This window comes from Salmo salar, chromosome ssa06, assembly GCF_905237065.1.
Source record: "Salmo salar chromosome ssa06, Ssal_v3.1, whole genome shotgun sequence".
Lineage (NCBI taxonomy): Eukaryota > Metazoa > Chordata > Actinopteri > Salmoniformes > Salmonidae > Salmo > Salmo salar.
The window spans coordinates 83,100,067-83,121,733 of NC_059447.1; the positions used below are offsets into that span (position 1 = coordinate 83,100,067).

Below are 21,667 nucleotides of genomic sequence, written 5' to 3' on the forward strand. Positions count from 1 at the left end.
CTACCAGGCACACACTGCTACCTACCAGGCACACACTGCTACCAGGCCCACACTGCTACCTACCAGGCACACACTGCTGCCTACCAGGCACACACTGCTGCCTACCAGGCACACACTGCTACCTACCAGGCACACACTGCTACCTACCAGGCGCACACTGCAGCCTACCAGACACACACTGCTGCCTACCAGGCACACACTGCTACCTACCAGGCACACACTGCTACCTACCAGGCACACACTGCTACCTACCAGGCACACACTGCTACCTACCAGGCACACTGCTGCCTACCAGGCACACTGCTACCTACCAGGCACACACTGCTACCTACCAGGCACACACTGCTACCTACCAGGCACACACTGCTACCAGGCCCACACTGCTACCTACCAGGCACACTGCTACCTACCAGGCACACACTGCTACCTACCAGGCACACACTGCTGCCTACCAGGCACACACTGCTACCTACCAGGCACACACTGCTACCAGGCCCACACTGCTACCTACCAGGCACACTGCTACCAGGCACACTGCTACCAGGCACACTGCTACCTACCAGGCACACTGCTACCTACCAGGCACACACTGCTACCTACCAGGCACACACTGCTACCTACCAGGCACACACTGCTACCTACCAGGCACACACTGCTCCCAGGCACACATGCTCCCAGGCACACACTGCTACCAGGCACACTGCTACCAGGCACACACTGCTACCAGGCACACACTGCTACCAGGCACACACTGCTACCAGGCACACACTGGTACCAGGCACACTGCTACCAGGCACACACTGGTACCTGGCACACTGCTACCAGGCACACACTGGTACCAGGCACACTGCTCAGGCAAATCACAAACTCCACACACACAAACATAGTGAAACAAACATATGCAGTCAAACAAGCACTAAGATATGCAAACACTACACATCCTTTCTCACAGGCACAGAGTAACACACACACACTCTGACTGTGATGGTATGGTAGTGTAGTTGTACATTTACACTCTAGTGAGCATGTAGTACAGTTACATAGTGGTTGAGTTTGGATTAATGAAGCATATGGGAGTGTGTGTCTGTGTGTGTGGAGGGGGGTATGTTTGACCCTGATCTCTGGCTCTCTCTCTTTCTCTTTCTCTTCCTCTCTGTCGTTCTCTCTTCCCGTAATCGAACCCACAAATTCTGATGCTCCAGATACTCAAATAGTCTCAAGAAGGACAGTTTTATTGCTTCTTTAATCAGAACAACAGTTTTCAGATGTGCTAACATAATTGCAAAAGGGTTTTCTAATGATCAATTAGCCTTTTAAAATGATAAACTTGGATTAGCTAACACAACGTGCCATTGGAACACAGGAGTGATGGTTGCTGATAAAGGGCCTCAGTACGCCTAATGTAGATATTCCATAAAAAATCTGCCATTTCCAGCTACAATAGTCATTTACAACATTAACAATGTCTATGCTGTATTTCTGATCAATTTTATGTTATTTTAAAGGACGGAAAATTAGCTTTTCTTTCAAAAACAAGGACATTTCTAAGTGACCCCAAACTTTTGAACGGTAGTGTATATATTTTTTACCTTTTATTTAACTAGGCAAGTCAGTTGAGAACAAATTCTTATTTTCAATGACGGCCTACTCTAGCCAAACCCGGACGACGCTGGGCCAATTGTGCGTGACCCTATGGGACGGCCGGTTGTGATACAGCCTGGAATCGAACCAGGGTCTGTAGTGACGCCTCTGGCACTGAGATGCACTGCCTTAGACCACTGCCCCACTCGGGACCCCCCTGACAGTGGAGTCGAAGGAGCACAGCAAGAGGAGCATGGCAACCAACGATGGTCGCATGTCACGAGCCGTGGAAGCCGAAGACAGCGACCTGCCGCAAAGCAGCCTACACTCCCAACGAGAGGCCCAGAGCAGATGCAAACAACAAATAGTTTTGCCGCCCTGGAGCCTGATCTTCCTGCCCCTTCGTCGCTGGGGGTACCTGTGCCTGGAGCCTGATCTTCCTGCCCCTTCATCGCTGGGGGTACCTGTGTCTGCGGTCGCTGTGCCTACTCCTACTCCTTCTCCTATGATTTTGAAGTCGACGTCAGCAACCTTCCATCCCTGCTCTGGATCGAGCGGGGCTTCTCCATCAATCGGAAGCCTGCACCATCCTGTAAAGCGTGGGAGTGTGGGCATATTTCCTCATCCTTCTCGCCAGCCGTGATTTTGGGCAGCTCCATGTTAACCTGTTAGGGCTAGGGGGCAGTATTGACACGGCTGGATAAAAAACGTACCCGATTTAATCTGGTTACTACTCCTGCCCAGTAACTAGAATATGCATATAATTATTGGCTTTGGATAGAAAACACCCTAAAGTTTCTAAAACTGTTTGAATGGTGTCTGTGAGTATAACAGAACTCAAATGGCAGGCCAAAACCTGAGAAGATTCCATGCAGGAAGTGGCCTGTCTGACAAGGTGTGTTTTATCTTGGCTCTTTTTATTGAAGACTGAGGATCTTTGCGATAACGTGACACTTCCTACGGCTCCCATAGGCTCTCAGAGCCCGGGAAAAAGCTGAAGGATATCGAGGCAGGCTCTGGCTGAAACACTTTATCGCGTTTGGCAAGTGGCCGATAAGAGTACTGTGGGCTTAGGCGCGTGCCCGAGTCGACCGAATGCTTTATTTTTTTCCGTCTGTTTACCTAAATGCAGATTCCCGGTCGGAATATTATCGCTTTTTTACGAGAAAAATGGCATAAAAATGGATTTTAAACAGCGGTTGACATGCTTCGAAGTACGGTAATGGAATATTTAGAATTTTTTTGTCACGAATTGCGCCATGCTCGTAACCCTTATTTACCCTTTCGGATAGTGTCTTGAACGCATGAACAAAACGCCGCTATTTGGATATAACGATGGATTATTTTGAACCAAACCAACATTTGTTATTGAAGTAGAAGTCCTGGGAGTGCATTCTGACGAAGACAGCAAAGGTAATAAAATTTTTCTTATAGAAAATCTGACTTTGGTGAGTGCTAAACCCTGTGATGCCGGCTATCTACTGAGAATATTGCAAAATGTGCTTTCACCGAAAAGCTATTTTAAAATCGGACATATCGAGTGCATAGAGGAGTTCTGTATCTATAATTCTTAAAATAATTGTTATGCTTTTTGTGAACGTTTATCGTGAGTAATTTAGTAAATTCACCGGTAGTGTTCGGTGGGAATGCTAGTCACATGCTAGTCACATGCTAATGTAAAAAGCTGGTTTTTGATATCAATATGAACTTGATTGAACAAAACATGCATGTATTGTATAACATAATGTCCTAGGGTTGTCATCTGATGAAGATCATCAAAGGTTAGTGCTACATTTAGCTGTGGTTTGGGTTTATGTGACATTATATGCTAGCTTGAAAAATGGGTGTCTGATTATTTCTGGCTGGGTACTCTGCTGACATAATCTAATGTTTTGCTTTCGTTGTAAAGCCTTTTTGAAATCGGACAGTGTGGTTAGATTAACGAGAGACTTGTCTTTATGGTGTAAAATAGTCATATGTTTGAAAAATTGAAGTTTTAGCATTTTTGAGGAATTTGAATAACGCGTTACGTAGGTGGGATGATTTGGTGCCACCTAGCCCAGAGAGGTTAAACAATGCATTTGATGGTACAGTGGTAGCAATTCAAGGTTATAACATTTACAGAAAATACAGAAATGCCAGTGGTGGAGGTGTTGCTGTTTATATTCAGAACCACATTCCTGTAAAAATTTGAGAGGATCTCATGTTAAATACTGTTGAAGTAATATGGCTACAGGTTCATCTGCCTCATCTAAAGCCCATTCTGGTGGGAAGCTGCTATAGACCACCAAGTGCTAACAGTCAGTATCTGGATAACGTGTATGAAATTCTTGATAATGTATGTGATATCAACAGAGAAGTATATTTTCTGGGTGATTTAAATATTGACTGGCATTCATCAAGCTGCCCACTCAAGAAGAAAAAGCTTCAAAGTGTAACCAGTGCATGCAACCTGGTTCAGGTTATTGGTCAACCCACCAGGGTAGTTACAAGCAGCACAGGAATTAAACATCATCAACATGTATTGATCACATGTGGTGGCTAATTTCTGCATTACCAAATGAGGAGAGTTACAAACACACCAGTCTGAGTTAAACTACATATTTAATAATTCAGATACTTTTGCAAAAGTACTTTGACCTTCAATAATGCACTCTCTACACAACAATACAAAGAGCTTTTTATACCAAAGAATCCACCCCTTCAACGTACATTGACGAACCACAAATCTTAGGAACAGTTCACAAAGGTTAAGTTTTGTATGAAAAGATATCTATAAAACACAGCAGACAGCAACTGCTATCTCAACAGTGTTTATTATATAGACCGGTATTTGGTCTCCCTAGAACCGTCCCTCCCTGGTACGCTATAGAACATAACTATTAGCTCATGTGCTCTGGAATTCTATTTAGGCGTTCTTATCAAAATACACCATAAATCTCCTCTGTCAGTGCTATCTCATAGAGGCACATCCTCAGTAAAACACCTCTTGTTCCCACTCCTGGACAAGCTCACTGAGGGGAGTGACTTGCGCACAGACATTGTGGAGACGATTAATTGGTTCCCCATTAATCACGCCATCCCTTCACATGGTTTAAGAATAGGTAAAGACACATTCTGTAATGGAAATTATATGATTAAAGGTTTGACTAAATTATTTCACTCAGAAACCATATAACCTGTTGAAATGTATTCGAAATTCTAAGGCTATAATAATGGGTTAAAAACTATATTCCAATACTGTGTGTGAGTAAGACACTGTTACTATTTCAAAATGATCAGGGCATAGTTGATAAGACGACCTTGTGAGAGGAACAGGAACAGGGCCTCCCTAAGTTAGGGAGGGGAACAACTGCCCGAAAACGGCTAGACTGGCAAAAGATAAGGAGACAGGTGTTCTGGGTACTGTGGAAAAATACAGCCGCCTAAAGCGGGGTGGAGTTCTCTACTGATGTAAGTTCGTGTGTGTGTGTGTGTGTGTGTGTGTGTGTGTGTGTGTGTGTGTGTGTGTGTGTGTGTGTGTGTGTGTGTGTGTGTGTGTGTGTGTGTGTGTGTGTGTGTGTGTGTGTGTGTGTTTGGTAATATAAAAGGCTTTGTACATTGTAAGGATTTCAGAGCTCTCATAAATAAACGTTTTGACCCTTGTAGGCTGGCTATCCGTCTGCTTCATTCAACCAGAATCTTACACCCTCTGGAGGGGCAGACTGAGTAGTTTAATTGAAGTTCGGTTTAAGAACATTGATAACTTAATTCTCGTAACACATTCACATATGAAGACAATGTTTCATTCTAAAACATCTTAATTATCTATCTTACCCAACTAATTCTGATTCATCCGCCACACACATCTTTGCTAATGTTGCAGAAATGTGCTTGAAAGCAGTATCCAGATCCATCGGATGTAGTGATCACAATATAGTAGCCATATCTAGGAAAACCAAAGTTCCAAAGGCTGGGCCTAATATAGTGTATTAAAGGCCATACAATAAGTTTTGTAGTGATTCCTATGTTGTTGATGTAAATAATATCTGTTGGTCCATGGTGTGTAATTTTTTTACATTTTAGTCATTTAGCAGACGCTCTTATCCAGAGCGACTTACAGTAGTGAATGCATACATTTCATACATTTTTTTTTTATTTCTTTTTTTTCGTACTGGTCCCCCGTGGGAATCGAACCCACAACCCTGGCATTGCAAACACCACACGGGAGCAAACAGACGTTGCACTTGACATATTTATGAAATTGCTTATCCCAGTTACTAATAAGCATGCACCCATTCAGAAAATGACTGTAAAAACTGTTAAATCCCTGTGGATTGATGTGGAATTGAAAAATGGTATGGTTGAGAGGGATGAGGCAAATAAGTCTGGCTGCACAACCTATTGGCAAACGTTCTGCAAATTGAGAAATCATGTGACTAAACTGAATAAAAAGATGAAAAACATACTATGAAACATAGACAAATGACAAAGAATGATAGTAAAAAGCTTTGGAGCACCTTCAATGAAATTTGGGGAAAAAAGGCAAACTCAGCTCCATCATTCATTGAATCAGATGGCTCATTCATTACATAACCGACTGATATTGCCAACTACTTTAATGATTTTTTTCATTGGCAAGATTAGCAAACATAGGCATGACATGCCAGCAACAAACGCTGACACTACACATCCAAGTATAACTGACCAAATTATGAAAGACAAGAATTGTAATTTTGAGTTCCGTGAAGTGAGTGTGGTAAAGGTGCAAAATGTATTGTTGTCTATCAACAATGACAAACCACCGGGGTCTGACAACTTGGATGGAAAATTACTGAGGATAATAGCAGACGATATTGCCACTCCTATTTACCATATTTTGACTTGAAGCCTACTAGAAAGTGTGTGTCCTCAGGCTTTAAAAATATATATATTTCACCTTTATTTACCCAGGTAGGCCAGTTGAGAACAAGTTCTCATTTACAACTGCGACATGGCCAAGATAAAGCAAAGCAGTGCAACACAAACAACACAGAGTTACACATGGGATAAACAAACACAATAACATAATAGAAAAATCTATATACAGTGTGTGCAAATGTAGTAAGATTAGGGGGGTAAGGCAATAAATAGGCCATAGAGGCGAAATAATTACAATTTAGCATTAGCACTGGAGTGATAGATGTGCAGAAGATGAATGTGCAAGTAGAGATACTGGGGTGCAAAGGAGCAAAAAATAAATAACAATATGGGGATGAGGTATTTGGGTGGGCTATTTACAGATGGGCTGTGTACAGGTGCGATGATCGGTAAGCTGCTGCTTAAAGTTAGTGAGGGAGATATAAGTCTCCAGCTTCAGTGATTTTTGCAATTCGTTCCAGTCTTTGGCAGCAGAGAACTGGAAGGAAAGGTGACCAAAGGAGGAGTTGGCTTTGGGGATGACTAGTGAAATATACCTGCGGGAGCGCATGCCACGGGTTTGTGCTGCTATGGTGACCAGTGAGCTGAGATAAGGCGGGGCTTTACCTAGCAAAGACTTATAGATGACCTGGAGCCAGTGGGTTTGGGGACGAATATGAAGCGAGGGCCAGCTGACAAGAGCATACAGGTCACAGTGTTTGGTAGTATATGGGGCTTTGGTGACTAAATAGATGGCACTGTGATAGACTACATCCAATTTGCTGAGGAGAGTTTTGGAGGCTATTTTATAAATGATATCGCCGAAGTCAAGGATCGGTAGGATAGTCAGTTTTATGAGGGTATGTTTGGCAGAATGAGTGAAGGATGCTTTGTTGCGAAATAGGAAGCCGATTCTAGATTTAATTTTGGATTGGAGATACTTAATGTGAGTCTGGAAGGAGAGTTTCCAGTCTACCCAGACACCTAAGTATGTGTAGTTGTCCACATATTGTAAGTCAGAACCTTGGAGGGAAGCAAAAGTAATTTCGCTACCGAAGAATAGCAAAGCCCCCTTTACTGGCTCAAATAGCCGACCAATCAGCCTGTTTGGCAAACCTTAGTAAAGTTTTTGAAAAAATGGTGTTTGACCAGATACAATGCTATTTTACAGTAAACAAATTGACAACAGACTTTCAGCACTCTTAAAGGGAAGGACATTCAACAAGCACAGCACTTACACAAATGACTGATGATTGGCTGAGAGAAATTGACGATAAAAAGATTGGGGTGGCTGTTTTGTTAGACTTCAGTGTGGCTTTTGACATTATTGATCATAGTCTGCTGCTGGAAAAACTGATGTGTTATGGCTTTACACCCCCTGCTATATTGTGGATTAAGAGTTACAGTTGAAGTCAGAAGTTTACATACACTTAGGTTGGAGTCATTAAAACTCGTTTTTCAACAACTCCACAAATTTATTGATAACAAACTATAGTTTTGGCAAGTCGGTTAGGACATCTACTTTGTGCATGACACAAGTAATTTTTCCAACAATTGTTTACAACAATTGTTGACTGTGCCTTTAAACAGCTTGGAAAATTCCAGAAAATTATGTAATGGCTTTATAAGCTTCTGATAGGCTAATTGACATCATTTGAGTCAATTGGGGATGTACCTGTGGATGTATTTCAAGGCCTACCTTCAAACTCAGTGCCTCTTTTCAAACTTAGTGCCTCTTTGCTTGACATCATGGGAAAATCAAAAGAAATCAGCCAAGACCTCCTAAAAAATATTGTAGACCTCCAGAAGTCTGGTTCATCATTGGGAGTAATTTCCAAATGCCTGAAGGTACCACGTACCATCTGTACAAACAATAGTACGCAAGTATAATCACCATGGGACCATGCAGCCGTCATACCGCTCAGGAAGGAGACGTGTTCTGTCTCCTAGAGATGAACATACTTTGGTGTGAAAAGTGCAAATCAATCCCAGAACAACAGCAAAGGACCTTGTGAAGATGCTGGAGGAAAAAGGTACAAAAGTATCTATATCCACAGTAAAACGAGTCTTATATCGACATAACCTAAAAGGCCTCTCAGCAAGGAAGATGCCACTGCTCCAAAACCTCCATAGAAAAGCCAGACTACTCTTTGCAACTGCACATGGGGACAAAGATCGTACTTTTTGGAGAAATGTCCTCTAGGCTGATGAACGAAAAATAGAACTGTTTGGCCATAATGACCATCGTTATGTTTGGAGGAAAAAGGGGGAGGCTTGCAAACCGAAGAACACCAACCCAACCGTGAAGCTTGGGGGTGGCAACGTCATGTTGTGGGGGTGCTTTGCTGCAGGAGGGACTGGTGCACTTCACAAACTAGACAGCATCACAATGAAGGAAAATTATGTGGATATATTGAAGCAATATCTCAAGACATCAGTCAGGAAGTTAAAGCTTGGTTGCAAATGAGTCTTCCAAATGGACAATGACCCCAAGCATACTTCCAAAGTTGTGGCAAAATGGCTTAAGGACAACAAAGTCAAATTATTGGAGTGGCCATCACAAAGCCCTGACCTCAATCCTATAGAAAAATTGTGGGCAAAACTGAAAAAGTGTGTGCGAGCAAGGAGGCCTACAAACCTGACTCAGTTACACCAGCTCTGTAAGGGGGAATGGGCCAAAATTCACCCAACGTATTGTGGGAAGCTTGTGGAAGGCTACCCAAAACGTTTGACCCAAGTTGAACAATTTAAAGGCAATGCTACCAAATACTATTTGAGTGTATGTAAACTTCTGACCCACTGGGAATGTGATGAAATAAAAGCTTAAATAAATAATTCTCTACTATTATTCTAACATTTCACATTCTTAAAATAAAGTGGTGATCCAACTGATCTAAAACAGGGAATTTTTACTACGATTAAATGTCAGGAATTGTGAAAAACTGATTTTAAATGTATTTGGCTTAGGTGTATGTAAACTTCCGACTTCAACTGTATATGTCTAACAGAACACAGAGGGTGTTCTTTAATGGAAGCTTCTCCAACATTATCCATGTAGAATCAGGATTTCCCCAGGGCAGCTGTCTAGGCCCCTTACTTTTTCAATCTTTACTAACAACATGTCACTGGCTTTGAGTAAAGTCAGTGTGTCTATGAATGTGTATGACTCAACACTGTACACTTCAGCTACTACGGCAACTGAAATGACTGCAACGCTTAACAAAGAGCTGCAATTCGTTTCAGAATGAGTGGCAAGGAATACATTAGTCCTAAATATTTCAAAAACTAAAAGCATTGTATTTGGGACAAATCATTCACTAAACCCAAAACCTCAACTAAATCTTGTAATTGTAACAACTGTCGTAGAGAGGGGACCAAAGCGCAGCATATTGAGTGCTCATGATGAAATGTATTTTAACACAGAACACTAAAGAAAATAACAAAAGCAAAAACGATCAGCTCACAGTTCTGTCAGGTACATAGACTAAACAGAATACAACTACCCACAAACACAGGTGGAAAAAAACCCTACTTAAGTATGATCTCCAATTAGAGACAACGAGGACCAGCTGCCTCTAATTGGAGATCATCCCAAAAAACAAACATAGAAATAGAAAACTAGAACTAAACATAGATATAGAAAAACACAAAACACCCCCTGTCACGCCCTGACCTACTCTACCATAGAAAATAACATCTTACTATGGTCAGGACATGACAGTAATTAATAATGTGGAAATTGAGCAAGTTGAGGTGACTAAACTGCTTGGAATAACCCTGGATTGTAACTGTCATGGTCAAAACATTTTGATGCAACAGTAGCTAAGATGGAGAGAAGTCTGTCTATAATAAAGCGATGCTCTACCTTCTTAACAGCACTACCAACAAGGCAGGTCCTACAGGCTCTAGTTTTGTCGCATCTGGACTACTGTTCAGTTGTGTGGTCAGGTGCCACAAAGAGGGAATTAGGAAAATTGCAATTGGCTCAGAGGAGGGCAGCACGGCTGGACCTTGGATGTACACAGAGAGCAAACATTAATCATATGCATGTCAATTTCTCCTGACTCAAAGTAGAGGAGAGATTGACTTCATCACTACTTGTATTTGTGAGTGGTATTGACATGTTGAAAGCACCGAGCTGTCTGTTTGAACTACAGGCACACAGCTCAGACACCCATGCATACCCCACAAGACATGCCACAAGAGGTCTCTTCACAGTCCCCAAGTCCAGAACAGACTATGGGAGGCGCACAGTACTACATAGAGTCATGACTACATGGAACTCTATTCCACATCAGGTAACTGATGCAAGCAGTAGAATCAGATTTAGATAAAAATACACCTTATGGAACAGAGGGGACTGTGAAGTAACACAAACATAGGCACAGACACATGCATACATACACATGATAACATACACACTATACACACATGTACACATGGATTTTGCAATGTAGATATGTGGTAGTGGGGTATGGGCCTGAGGGCACACACTTTGTGTGTTGGGAGTTCTGTAATGAATGTATTGTAATGTTTTTAAAATGGTATTAACTGCCTTCATTTCTGCCTTGGCAGCAGCTAATGGGGATCCATAATAAATACAAATACAAATGTATACCATTGGAGCCAAGGCTTATTCAAGACGTCTTTCCTCCTCCTCCTTCATATGTAAAGTGAATCACTCTGAGAAGACTGTTATAAACAAATCACCGCCTTGAGCCCTTGACCTCTATCTTTTAAAAAAACACACACACTTATACATTCTGTATACAGACACACTTATACATTCTGTATGCACACACACTGTTAACACACTTGCACAACACTGTATACACACGCATATACACACACAGGCACATTGTCCAATGTGATCTTTACAGTGTTGTTGGGAGGACATCATTAGCATCACTCGGACTCAAACACTGCTACATTCTTATTTATAAGGCCATTTTAGGAAAACTGCTTCTCTTCTAGATAGAAATGGAAACACATTCAAGCACAGATCTCAATCTTGTTTTATGCTAACAGTCCCAAAAATGAGAGTCTAGCATGGAAAAAGGTCCTTCCGTTACTCAGCCCCCTGGTGTTTGGAATTCCCTCCAAGCCAACCTACAACCCCAGGACCTGGTGTCCCTGGAGGGACCTGGTGTCCCTGGAGGGACCTGGCCTGGTGTCCCTGGAGGAGGTCAAAGGACAACTAGATCAACAGGTTGTTGAGACATGTAGCTCTTTCTAGTTGTCAACCCATGTCACGAGTTTGTGTTGCCTTATGTAAGGAAGCATATTGTTTTACTTCACACACACCACACAATATATATATATATATATATATATATATATATATATATATATATATATATATACACACACACACACACACACACACACACACACACACACACACACACACACACACACACACACACTTTGTTTGTTTGCTGTTGTATTTGTACGGTTGCCAGTGTCTTCTGTCTGTGTTGTCTGTTTTGCCTTACGTTGTTGTTGTTTTTGTCATCCCAGCTCCCGTCCCCACAGGAGCCTTTTTGCCTCTTGCCAGGCCGTCATTGTAAATAAGAATTTGTTCTTATTGGTTAAATAAAGGTTAAATAAAAATATGCTGTATTCACACGCAAACACACACATCCATACACATCACACACACATCCACACACATCCATACAAATCACACACACATCCATCCACATCACACACACATCCATTCACATCACACACACATCCATACACATCACACACACATCCATACACATCACACACACATCCATACACATCACACACATCCATACACATCCACACACATCCATCCACATCACACACACATCCACACACATCCATACACATCACACACACATCCACACACATCAGCCATAGTATGCTAGATCAGCGTCCTTCCTAGTATGTAACACACTGTACTGGGTGTTGATACATAGCCTTGAACAGCACTTCACTGTACTGGGTGTTGATACGTAGACTTGAACAGCACTTCACTGTACTGGGTGTTGATACATAGACTTGAACAGCACTTCACTGTACTGGGTGTTGATACATAGCCTTGAACAGCACTTCACTGTACTGGGTGTTGATACATAGACTTGAACAGCACTTCACTGTACTGGGTGTTGATACGTAGCCTTGAACAGCACTTCACTGTACTGGGTGTTGATACATAGACTTGAACAGCACTTCACTGTACTGGGTGTTGATACGTAGCCTTGAACAGCACTTCACTGTACTGGGTGTTGCTACGTAGCCTTGAACAGCACTTCACTGTACTGGGTGTTGATACGTAGCCTTGAACAGCACTTCACTGTACTGGGTGTTGATACGTAGCCTTGAACAGCACTTCACTGTACTGGGTGTTGATACGTAGCCTTGAACAGCACTTCACTGTACTGGTTGTTGATACGTAGACTTGAACAACACTTCACTGTACTGGGTGTTGATACATAGACTTGAACAACACTTCACTGTACTGGGTGTTGATACGTAGCCTTGAACAACACTTCACTGTACTGGGTGTTGATACGTAGACTTGAACAGCACTTCACTGTACTGGGTGTTGATACGTAGCCTTGAACAGCACTTCACTGTACTGGGTGTTGATACGTAGACTTGAACAACACTTCACTCTACTGCGGTCGTTGCTACGTAGCCTTGAACAGCACTTCACTCTACTGCGGTCGTTGCTACGTAGCCTTGAACAGCACTTCACTCTGTTGTGGTCGTTGCTATGTAGCCTTGAACAGCACTTCACTCTATTGTGGTCGTTGCTATGTAGCCTTGAACAGCACTTCACTCTACTCTGGTCGTTGCTATGTAGCCTTGAACAGCACTTCACTCTACTGTGTTTGTTGCTATGTAGCCTTGAACAGCGATACACTGTCCGTACAGTAGTGTCTGTAGGATAGATCTCTGTCTATGTTGTGGGTGTAGTCCAGTGATTGCGGTCGTTGCTACAGTGGCTGTGTAAAGTGGATAAGTCTGTTCAGTATTATATCTGTCTGCATATGCCGGTGATCCTTTCTAGCTCAGTTACTCAGCAGAAGCTCAAACAGGATTTACCCATGACGTGCTCCGTAGAGAAATGGTCTTCCAAATCTGAGGCTATGCTATAGGACTGCTTTGCTAGCACTGACTGGAATATGTTCCGGGATTCCGCTGACAGTGTCGATGAGCTAACCACCTCCGTCACCTGCTTCATTAGGAAATGCATCGCCGACGTTGTCCCCAACAGTGAAGGTTCACTGCTTCCCCAATCAAAAGCCCTGGATTAACACTGAGGTTGGTGCTAGGGCTACAGTCCATTACCGGTTAGACCCAGCCGTGATCTGCCCAATGATGCCTCTCTACCAGACCAATTCAATGCATTTTATGCACGCTTTGACAATAACAACACCAGGCCGTGCATAAGGGCACCCGCCGACCCAGAAGACTGGGTGATCTCGCTCTCCGAAGCCGACGTGAGTAAGGTTTTGAATCAGGTCAACGCTCGCATGGCCGCGGGGTGTTCTCAGAGCACGCGCAGAACAGCTTGCAGGCATATTTACAGTTATTTTTATTCTTTCCTTGTCCCAGTCTGTAATCCCCACGTCTCAAGCTGACCACCGTCATTCCTATTCACAAGAACTCTGAGGCTACCTGCCACAATGACTACTGCCCTGTAGAACTTACATCTGTAATCATGAACTGCTTAGAAAGTCTGGTTATGGCACACATCAACTCCATCATCCCAGACACCCTAGACCAGTGGTCACCAACCAGTCAATCTTCAAGGCATTCCTAGTCGATCACCAAACATTTCTGTAGAAAAGCCAATGATCAAAGCTTGCTCTCCTTTTATTTATTTTTTGCTGTTGGCGGTAGATGCAGTTAATTCAGAAGCCCTGCGCACCGGGTAAACAAAGTGTTCATATTTTGAACCATTTCATTTGTCTGAATAGACAAACTCCGCCTACCCAGTGGACCGGGAGAACTCTAGCTAAATCGAGTTTGCTTACTGTGCTGGCCAATCGGATAGCTCAAATCACTGTGCCTACGAGCTTTCACGACCCCGGCCACAGTAAAGTTTGATACTAGCCTACCTAATATTTCATTATTTTTAAAACCATGACTACAGAGAGACTGTCCAAGACTACAGCAAAGAGCTGCTGTTTTATAGAGTGAGTTCATGTTTAAGTTTTATTTGGCACTGTCAACACTGTTTTTATTCAAATCTATTACAAAACATAAAAGGCGATTCTCCCTACTTCCGCTCGCGCTGCAGCTGCAATGAATGGGTAGCTATGTGTATGGATAGCCCTGCATTTTTATTATTATAAGCGTTGTATCTATGTAACTTTCTCTGGTCATAGGTGCAACATGAATTTGTGCATGAGGCAGATGCAGTGCGACTCGAGTTTCACCATCAGGTGGAAGACTGTGTCCCCTCTCTCTGGTCAGTCTCACCGGAGGAAAGGAAGGAGAGAGCAGGGACCATCAGAAACAAACTCACTGCTGCTGTCTCCCACCCTCCACTGAGAATAATGCCATGTTGAAAACAACTGGGAACTCGTAAATCTCTGACTTCCGACTTCAGTCCATTCAAGACAACTGGGAACTCTGAAGAAATTTGATCCAACTGGGCAAAAATAGTTTTGAACGGTCATCCAACTCGGAATTCCAACTCGGAAACTCTGGCATCTTTCTAGAACTCCGTCTTTCCGACCTGAAGATCACTGACGTCATGATTTGACCTCGTAATTTTTTTGTTCCCAGTTGTCTTGAAAGCAACATGAAAGTCAGATGCAGGTACCATCAGTTCTGTAAATTAAACATTTAATTCCTATGAAGTGTTTGTTTGGCACGGAGTCCCAGCGGTCTGTTTGGCACGGAGTCCCAGCGGTCTGTTTGGCTCGGAGTCCCAGCCGTCTGTTTGGCTCGGAGTCCCAGCAGTCTGTTTGGCACGGAGTCCCAGCCGTCTGTTTGGCACGGAGTCCCAGCCGTCTGTTTGGCTCGGAGTCCCAGCCATCTGTTTGGCTCGGAGTCCCAGCCGTCTGTTTGGCACGGAGTCCCAGCGGTCTGTTTGGCACAGAGTCCCAGCGGTCTGTTTGGCACGGAGTCCCAGACGTCTGTTTGGCTCGGAGTCCCAGCCGTCTGTTTGGCTCGGAGTCCCAGCCGTCTGTTTGGCTCGGAGTCCCAGCGGTCTGTTTGGCTCGGAGTCCCAGCGGTCTGTTTGGCTCGGAGTCCCAGCAGTCTGTTTGGCTCGGAGTCCCAGCCGTCTGTTTGGCTCGGAGTCCCAGCCGTCTGTTTGGCTCGGAGTCCCAGCCGTCTGTTTGGCTCGGAGTCCCAGCCGTCTGTTTGGCACGGAGTCCCGCTGGCTCGGAGTCCCAGCCGTCTGTTTGGCACGGAGTCCCAGCCGTCTGTTTGCCTCGGACTCCCAGCAGAGTGCCAAGTCTAGGTCCAAAAGTTAACTTAACAGCTTATACCCCCAAGCCATAAGACTACTGAACAATTTGTCAAATTGCCACCCAGACTATCTACATTGACTCCATTGACCCAGACTGCTGATTCCCACTGGTTATTATCTATTACCTTTGCATAGTCACTTTACCCCTACCTACATGTATATATTACCCCTACCTACATTGACCCTGTATATAGATTCGTTATTGTTATTTTATTGTTGCTCTTTTATTTTTGACTTTAGTTTATTTAGTAAATCTTTTTTCATAACGCTTATTTTTTTAAACTGCATTGTTGGTTAAGGGCTTGTAATTTAGCATTTCACGGTAAGGTCTACACCTGTTGTATTCGGAGCATGTGACAAATAACATTTGATTTGAATTTTGATGTATTTTATTTGAAGTCACCATCACATAGTTCCACTCCCATTGCTTATACTACAGAGTATATAAGGATAGAATGGTCTGAGGCCTACAGGTTACTATCATCTACAGATCAAACAGGGTTAGAATGGTCTGAGGCCTACAGGTTACTATCATCTACAGATCAAACAGGGTTAGAATGGTCTGAGGCCTACAGGCTACTATCATCTACAGATCAAACAGGGTTAGAATGGTCTGAGGCCTACAGGTTACTATCATCTACAGATCAAACAGGGTTAGAATGGTCTGAGGCCTACAGGTTACTATCATCTACAGATCAAACAGGGTTAGAATGGTCTGAGGCCTACAGGTTACTATCATCTACAGATCAAACAGGGTTAGAATGGTCTGAGGCCTACAGGTTACTATCATCTACAGATCAAACAGGGTTAGAATGGTCTGAGGCCTACAAGTTACTATCATCTACAGATCAAACAGGGTTAGAATGGTCTGAGGCCTACAGGTTACTATCATCTACAGATCAAACAGGGTTAGAATGGTCTGAGGCCTACAGGTTACTATCATCTACAGATCAAACAGGGTTAGAATGGTCTGAGGCCTACAGGTTACTATCATCTACAGATCAAACAGGGTTAGAATGGTCTGAGGCCTACAGGTTACTATCATCTACAGATCAAACAGGGGTTAGACAGTTATGGGGGTGTTAATATGATAGTTTGTGTTATGTTTTCTATGTACAGCATCTTTCCCATGGTTAGTAAAGGTTTTGATGCTTTGCTTTGGGTAATTCGCTTACACACACACACACACACACACGTCATAATGCCCTTGACCCTCGGCTTCGCTGGCTTACCTGGGACAGACACACTGATGCTGCGTTCATATGTTACTCAGAACTAGGAAACTCGTAAATGTCTAACAGGGAAACGGGGTACAACAACGCTATCTGAGTAACACTTGGAAGGCCATTTCGTATTGTTTTGGACTTCAGAAGCTCCAAGTCTTGATGCGATTTTTGTTTGTTTCTGATCATTCTGATAGTACATGAACACAGCATGAGACACAGAGCGGTGGGCCTCCTGACGGACAGGGGTGTACTGTCTGTCTCACAGTCCATCTGTCTGGCTTCTGGCTATGTTAACCCTGTTCTCTTCTCCCCTCCTCCTCCTCCTCCTCTTCCTCCTCCTTCTCCTCCTCCTCCTTCTGTCTCGTGGCACCAGGCGCGGCTCCCCTCCTGTTCATCCACCCTAAGCATTGCTGAGGTACTCCTGCATGACTTCTAATGCATCGCCATGGCCACCGTCGTCATGGCATTATCATGGCTTCAGTGACCACAGCACCCCTCCTCCTCGTTCACCTGGCATGCTTGCTCACCCCCCCCCCCCCACACACACACACACAGAACCACTTATGGTCAACACCGCACCATCCGATCCACACACACTTACTGCCATGTGACATGTGACTCAACGACATTTCAAATACGGTGTTAGAGTTGAAACATCATGGTAGTCAGATGTTGATTGTACCCACAGTGCATTGCTCCACCCGTCAGCTGGTTCTGAGCTTGGCTTGGTCCACTATCTCTAACAGGCACCTCTCCTGTGGTTGACACTCAAGTAGTATTGATTTAACTGTTACGTAATGAGATTTACGATTGGGATGGATTATGGTATCCGTCTCCAATAGATGGGCAGTGGAAGGACACGTCCACCCTGTCAGTAGAGTTCCTCTTAGTAACTATTTAGAAAAGCCAGGGAAACGCTGGACACTAAGGGGTAAGAGTGGGGTAAGTTGAGCCAAAACGGTAAGTTGAGCCACCCCCTTCCGTTAATGACTTGTTGCAAATCCAATCAGTTTTCCACATTGAGTCAACATCATCACATTTAATTTTTTTGTTGAAATGACGCGTAAACAATGTTGATTCAACCAAGCACTGGAGAGAAAATAGACCCTTTTTCCACCAGTACACCAGCACACACACAGCCAATATCACTGTCCTTCACTCACTAACACTAACTCACTCACTAACACTAAGTCATTCACTAACACTAACTCACTCACTAACACTAACTCACTCACTAACACTAACTCACTCACTAACACTAACTCATTCACTAACACTAACTCACTAACACTAACTCACTCACTAACACTAACTCACTCACTAACACTCACTCACTAACACTAACTCACTCACCAACACTAACTCACTCACTAACACTAACTCACTCACTAACACTAACTCACTCACTAACACACTAACACTAACTCACTCACTAACACTAACTCACTAACACTAACTCACTCACTAACACTCACTCACTAGCACTAACTCACTCACTAGCACTAACTAACTCACTAACACTAACTCACTAACACTAACTCACTAACACTAACTCACTAACACGAACTCACTCACTAACACTAACTCACTAACACTAACTCACTAACACTAACTCACTAACTAACACTAACACTCACTCACTAACACTCACTCACTAACACTCACTCACTAACACTAACTCACTAACACTAACTCACTCACAAACACTAACTCACTAAACACTAACTAACTCACTAACACTAACTCACTCACTAACACTAACTCACTAACACTAACTAACACTAACTCACTCACTAACACTAACTCACTCACTAACACTAACTCACTAACACTACTCACTCACTAACACTAACTCACTCACTAACACTAACTCACTCACTAACACTAACTCACTCACTAACACTCACTCACTCACTAACACTCACTCACTAACACTCACTCACTAACACTCACTAACACTAACACTAACTCACTAACACTAACTCACTCACTAACACTAACTCACTAACTCACTCACAAACACTAACTCACTAACACTAACTCACTAACACTAACTCACTAACACTAACTCACTAACACTAACTCAACACTAACTCACTAACACTAACTCACTCACTAACACTAACTAACACTAACTCACTCACACTAACTCACTCACTAACACTAACTCACTCACTAACACTCACTCACTAACACTAACTCACTCACTAACACTAACTCACTAACACTAACTCACTAACACTAACTAACACTAACTCACTCACACTAACTCACTCACTAACACTCACTCACTCACTAACACTCACTCACACTAACTCACTCACAAACACTAACTCACTCACAAACACTAACTCACTCACTAACAAACACTAACTCACTAACAAACACTAACTCATTCACTAACAAACACTAACTCACTAACACTCACTCACTAACACTCACTCACTAACACTAACTCACTCACTAACAAACACTAACTCACTCACTAACAAACACTAACTCACTAACACTCACTCACTAACACTAACTCACTAACACTAACTCACTCAATAGCACTAACTCACTAACACTAACTCACTAACACTAACTCACTAATACTAACTCACTCACTAATACTAACTCACTCACTAACACTAACTCACTAACACTAACTCACTAACACTAACTAACTCACTAACACTAACTAACTCACTAACACTAACTCACTCACTAATACTAACTCACTCACTAACACTAACTCACTAACACTAACTCACTAACACTAACTCACTAACACTAACTAACTCACTAACACTAACTAACTCACTAACACTAACTCACTCACTAACACTCACTCACTAACACTAACTCACTCAAAACACTAACTCACTAACACTAACTAACACTAACTCACTAACACTAACTCACTAACACTAACTCACTAACTCACTCACAAACACTAACTCACTCACTAACAAACACTAACTCACTAACAAACACTAACTCACTCACTAACAAACACTAACTCACTCACTAACACTCACTCACTAACACTAACTCACTCACTCACTAACACTAACTCACTCACTAACACTCACTCACTAACACTAACTCACTCACTAACACTCACTCACTAGCACTAACTCACTCACTTGCACTAACTAACTCACTAACACTAACTCACTAACACTAACTCACTAACACGAACTCACTCACTAACACTAACTCACTCACTAACACTAACTCACTAACACTAACTCACTAACACTAACTCACTAACTAACACTAACACTCACTCACTAACACTCACTCACTAACACTCACTCACTAACACTAACTCACTAACACTAACTCACTCACAAACACTAACTCACTAAACACTAACTAACTCACTAACACTAACTCACTCACTAACACTAACTCACTAACACTAACTAACACTAACTCACTCACTAACACTAACTCACTCACTAACACTAACTCACTAACACTAACTCACTCACTAACACTAACTCACTCACTAACACTAACTCACTCACTAACACTAACTCACTCACTAACACTCACTCACTCACTAACACTCACTCACTAACACTCACTAACACTAACACTAACTCACTAACACTAACTCACTCACTAACACTAACTCACTAACTCACTCACAAACACTAACTCACTAACACTAACTCACTAACACTAACTCACTAACACTAACTCACTAACACTAACTAACACTAACTCACTAACACTAACTCACTCACTAACACTAACTAACACTAACTCACTCACACTAACTCACTCACTAACACTAACTCACTCACTAACACTCACTCACTAACACTAACTCACTCACTAACACTCACTCACTAACACTAACTCACTAACACTAACTAACACTAACTCACTCACACTAACTCACTCACTAACACTCACTCACTCACTAACACTCACTCACACTAACTCACTCACAAACACTAACTCACTCACAAACACTAACTCACTCACTAACAAACACTAACTCACTAACAAACACTAACTCATTCACTAACAAACACTAACTCACTAACACTCACTCACTAACACTCACTCACTAACACTAACTCACTCACTAACAAACACTAACTCACTCACTAACAAACACTAACTCACTAACACTCACTCACTAACACTAACTCACTAACACTAACTCACTCAATAGCACTAACTCACTAACACTAACTCACTAACACTAACTCACTAATACTAACTCACTCACTAATACTAACTCACTCACTAACACTAACTCACTAACACTAACTCACTAACACTAACTAACTCACTAACACTAACTCACTAACACTAACTCACTCACTACTAACTCACTCACTAACACTAACTCACTAACACTAACTCACTAACACTAACTCACTAACACTAACTAACTCACTAACACTAACTAACTCACTAACACTAACTCACTCACTAACACTCACTCACTAACACTAACTCACTCAGAAACACTAACTCACTAACACTAACTAACACTAACTCACTAACACTA

General features: G+C 42.6%; 1 protein-coding gene across 11 annotated transcripts in view; it reads left to right on the forward strand.

Moving 5' to 3' along the window:
- LOC106608213 (gephyrin) overlaps nucleotides 1–21,667 on the forward strand; it is a 186,584-nt gene that overhangs the window by 118,415 nt on the left and 46,502 nt on the right. For 7 of the 11 annotated variants that reach the window (XM_014206027.2, XM_014206030.2, XM_045721084.1 and 4 more), the window contains exon 9: nucleotides 17,522–17,563. The exons of the other annotated variants lie outside the window; for them this stretch is intronic. In XM_014206027.2, coding sequence (XP_014061502.1) covers nucleotides 17,522–17,563 — 42 coding nt within the window. The remainder of the gene's footprint in view (nucleotides 1–17,521; nucleotides 17,564–21,667) is intronic. 11 annotated transcript variants of the gene reach the window in all.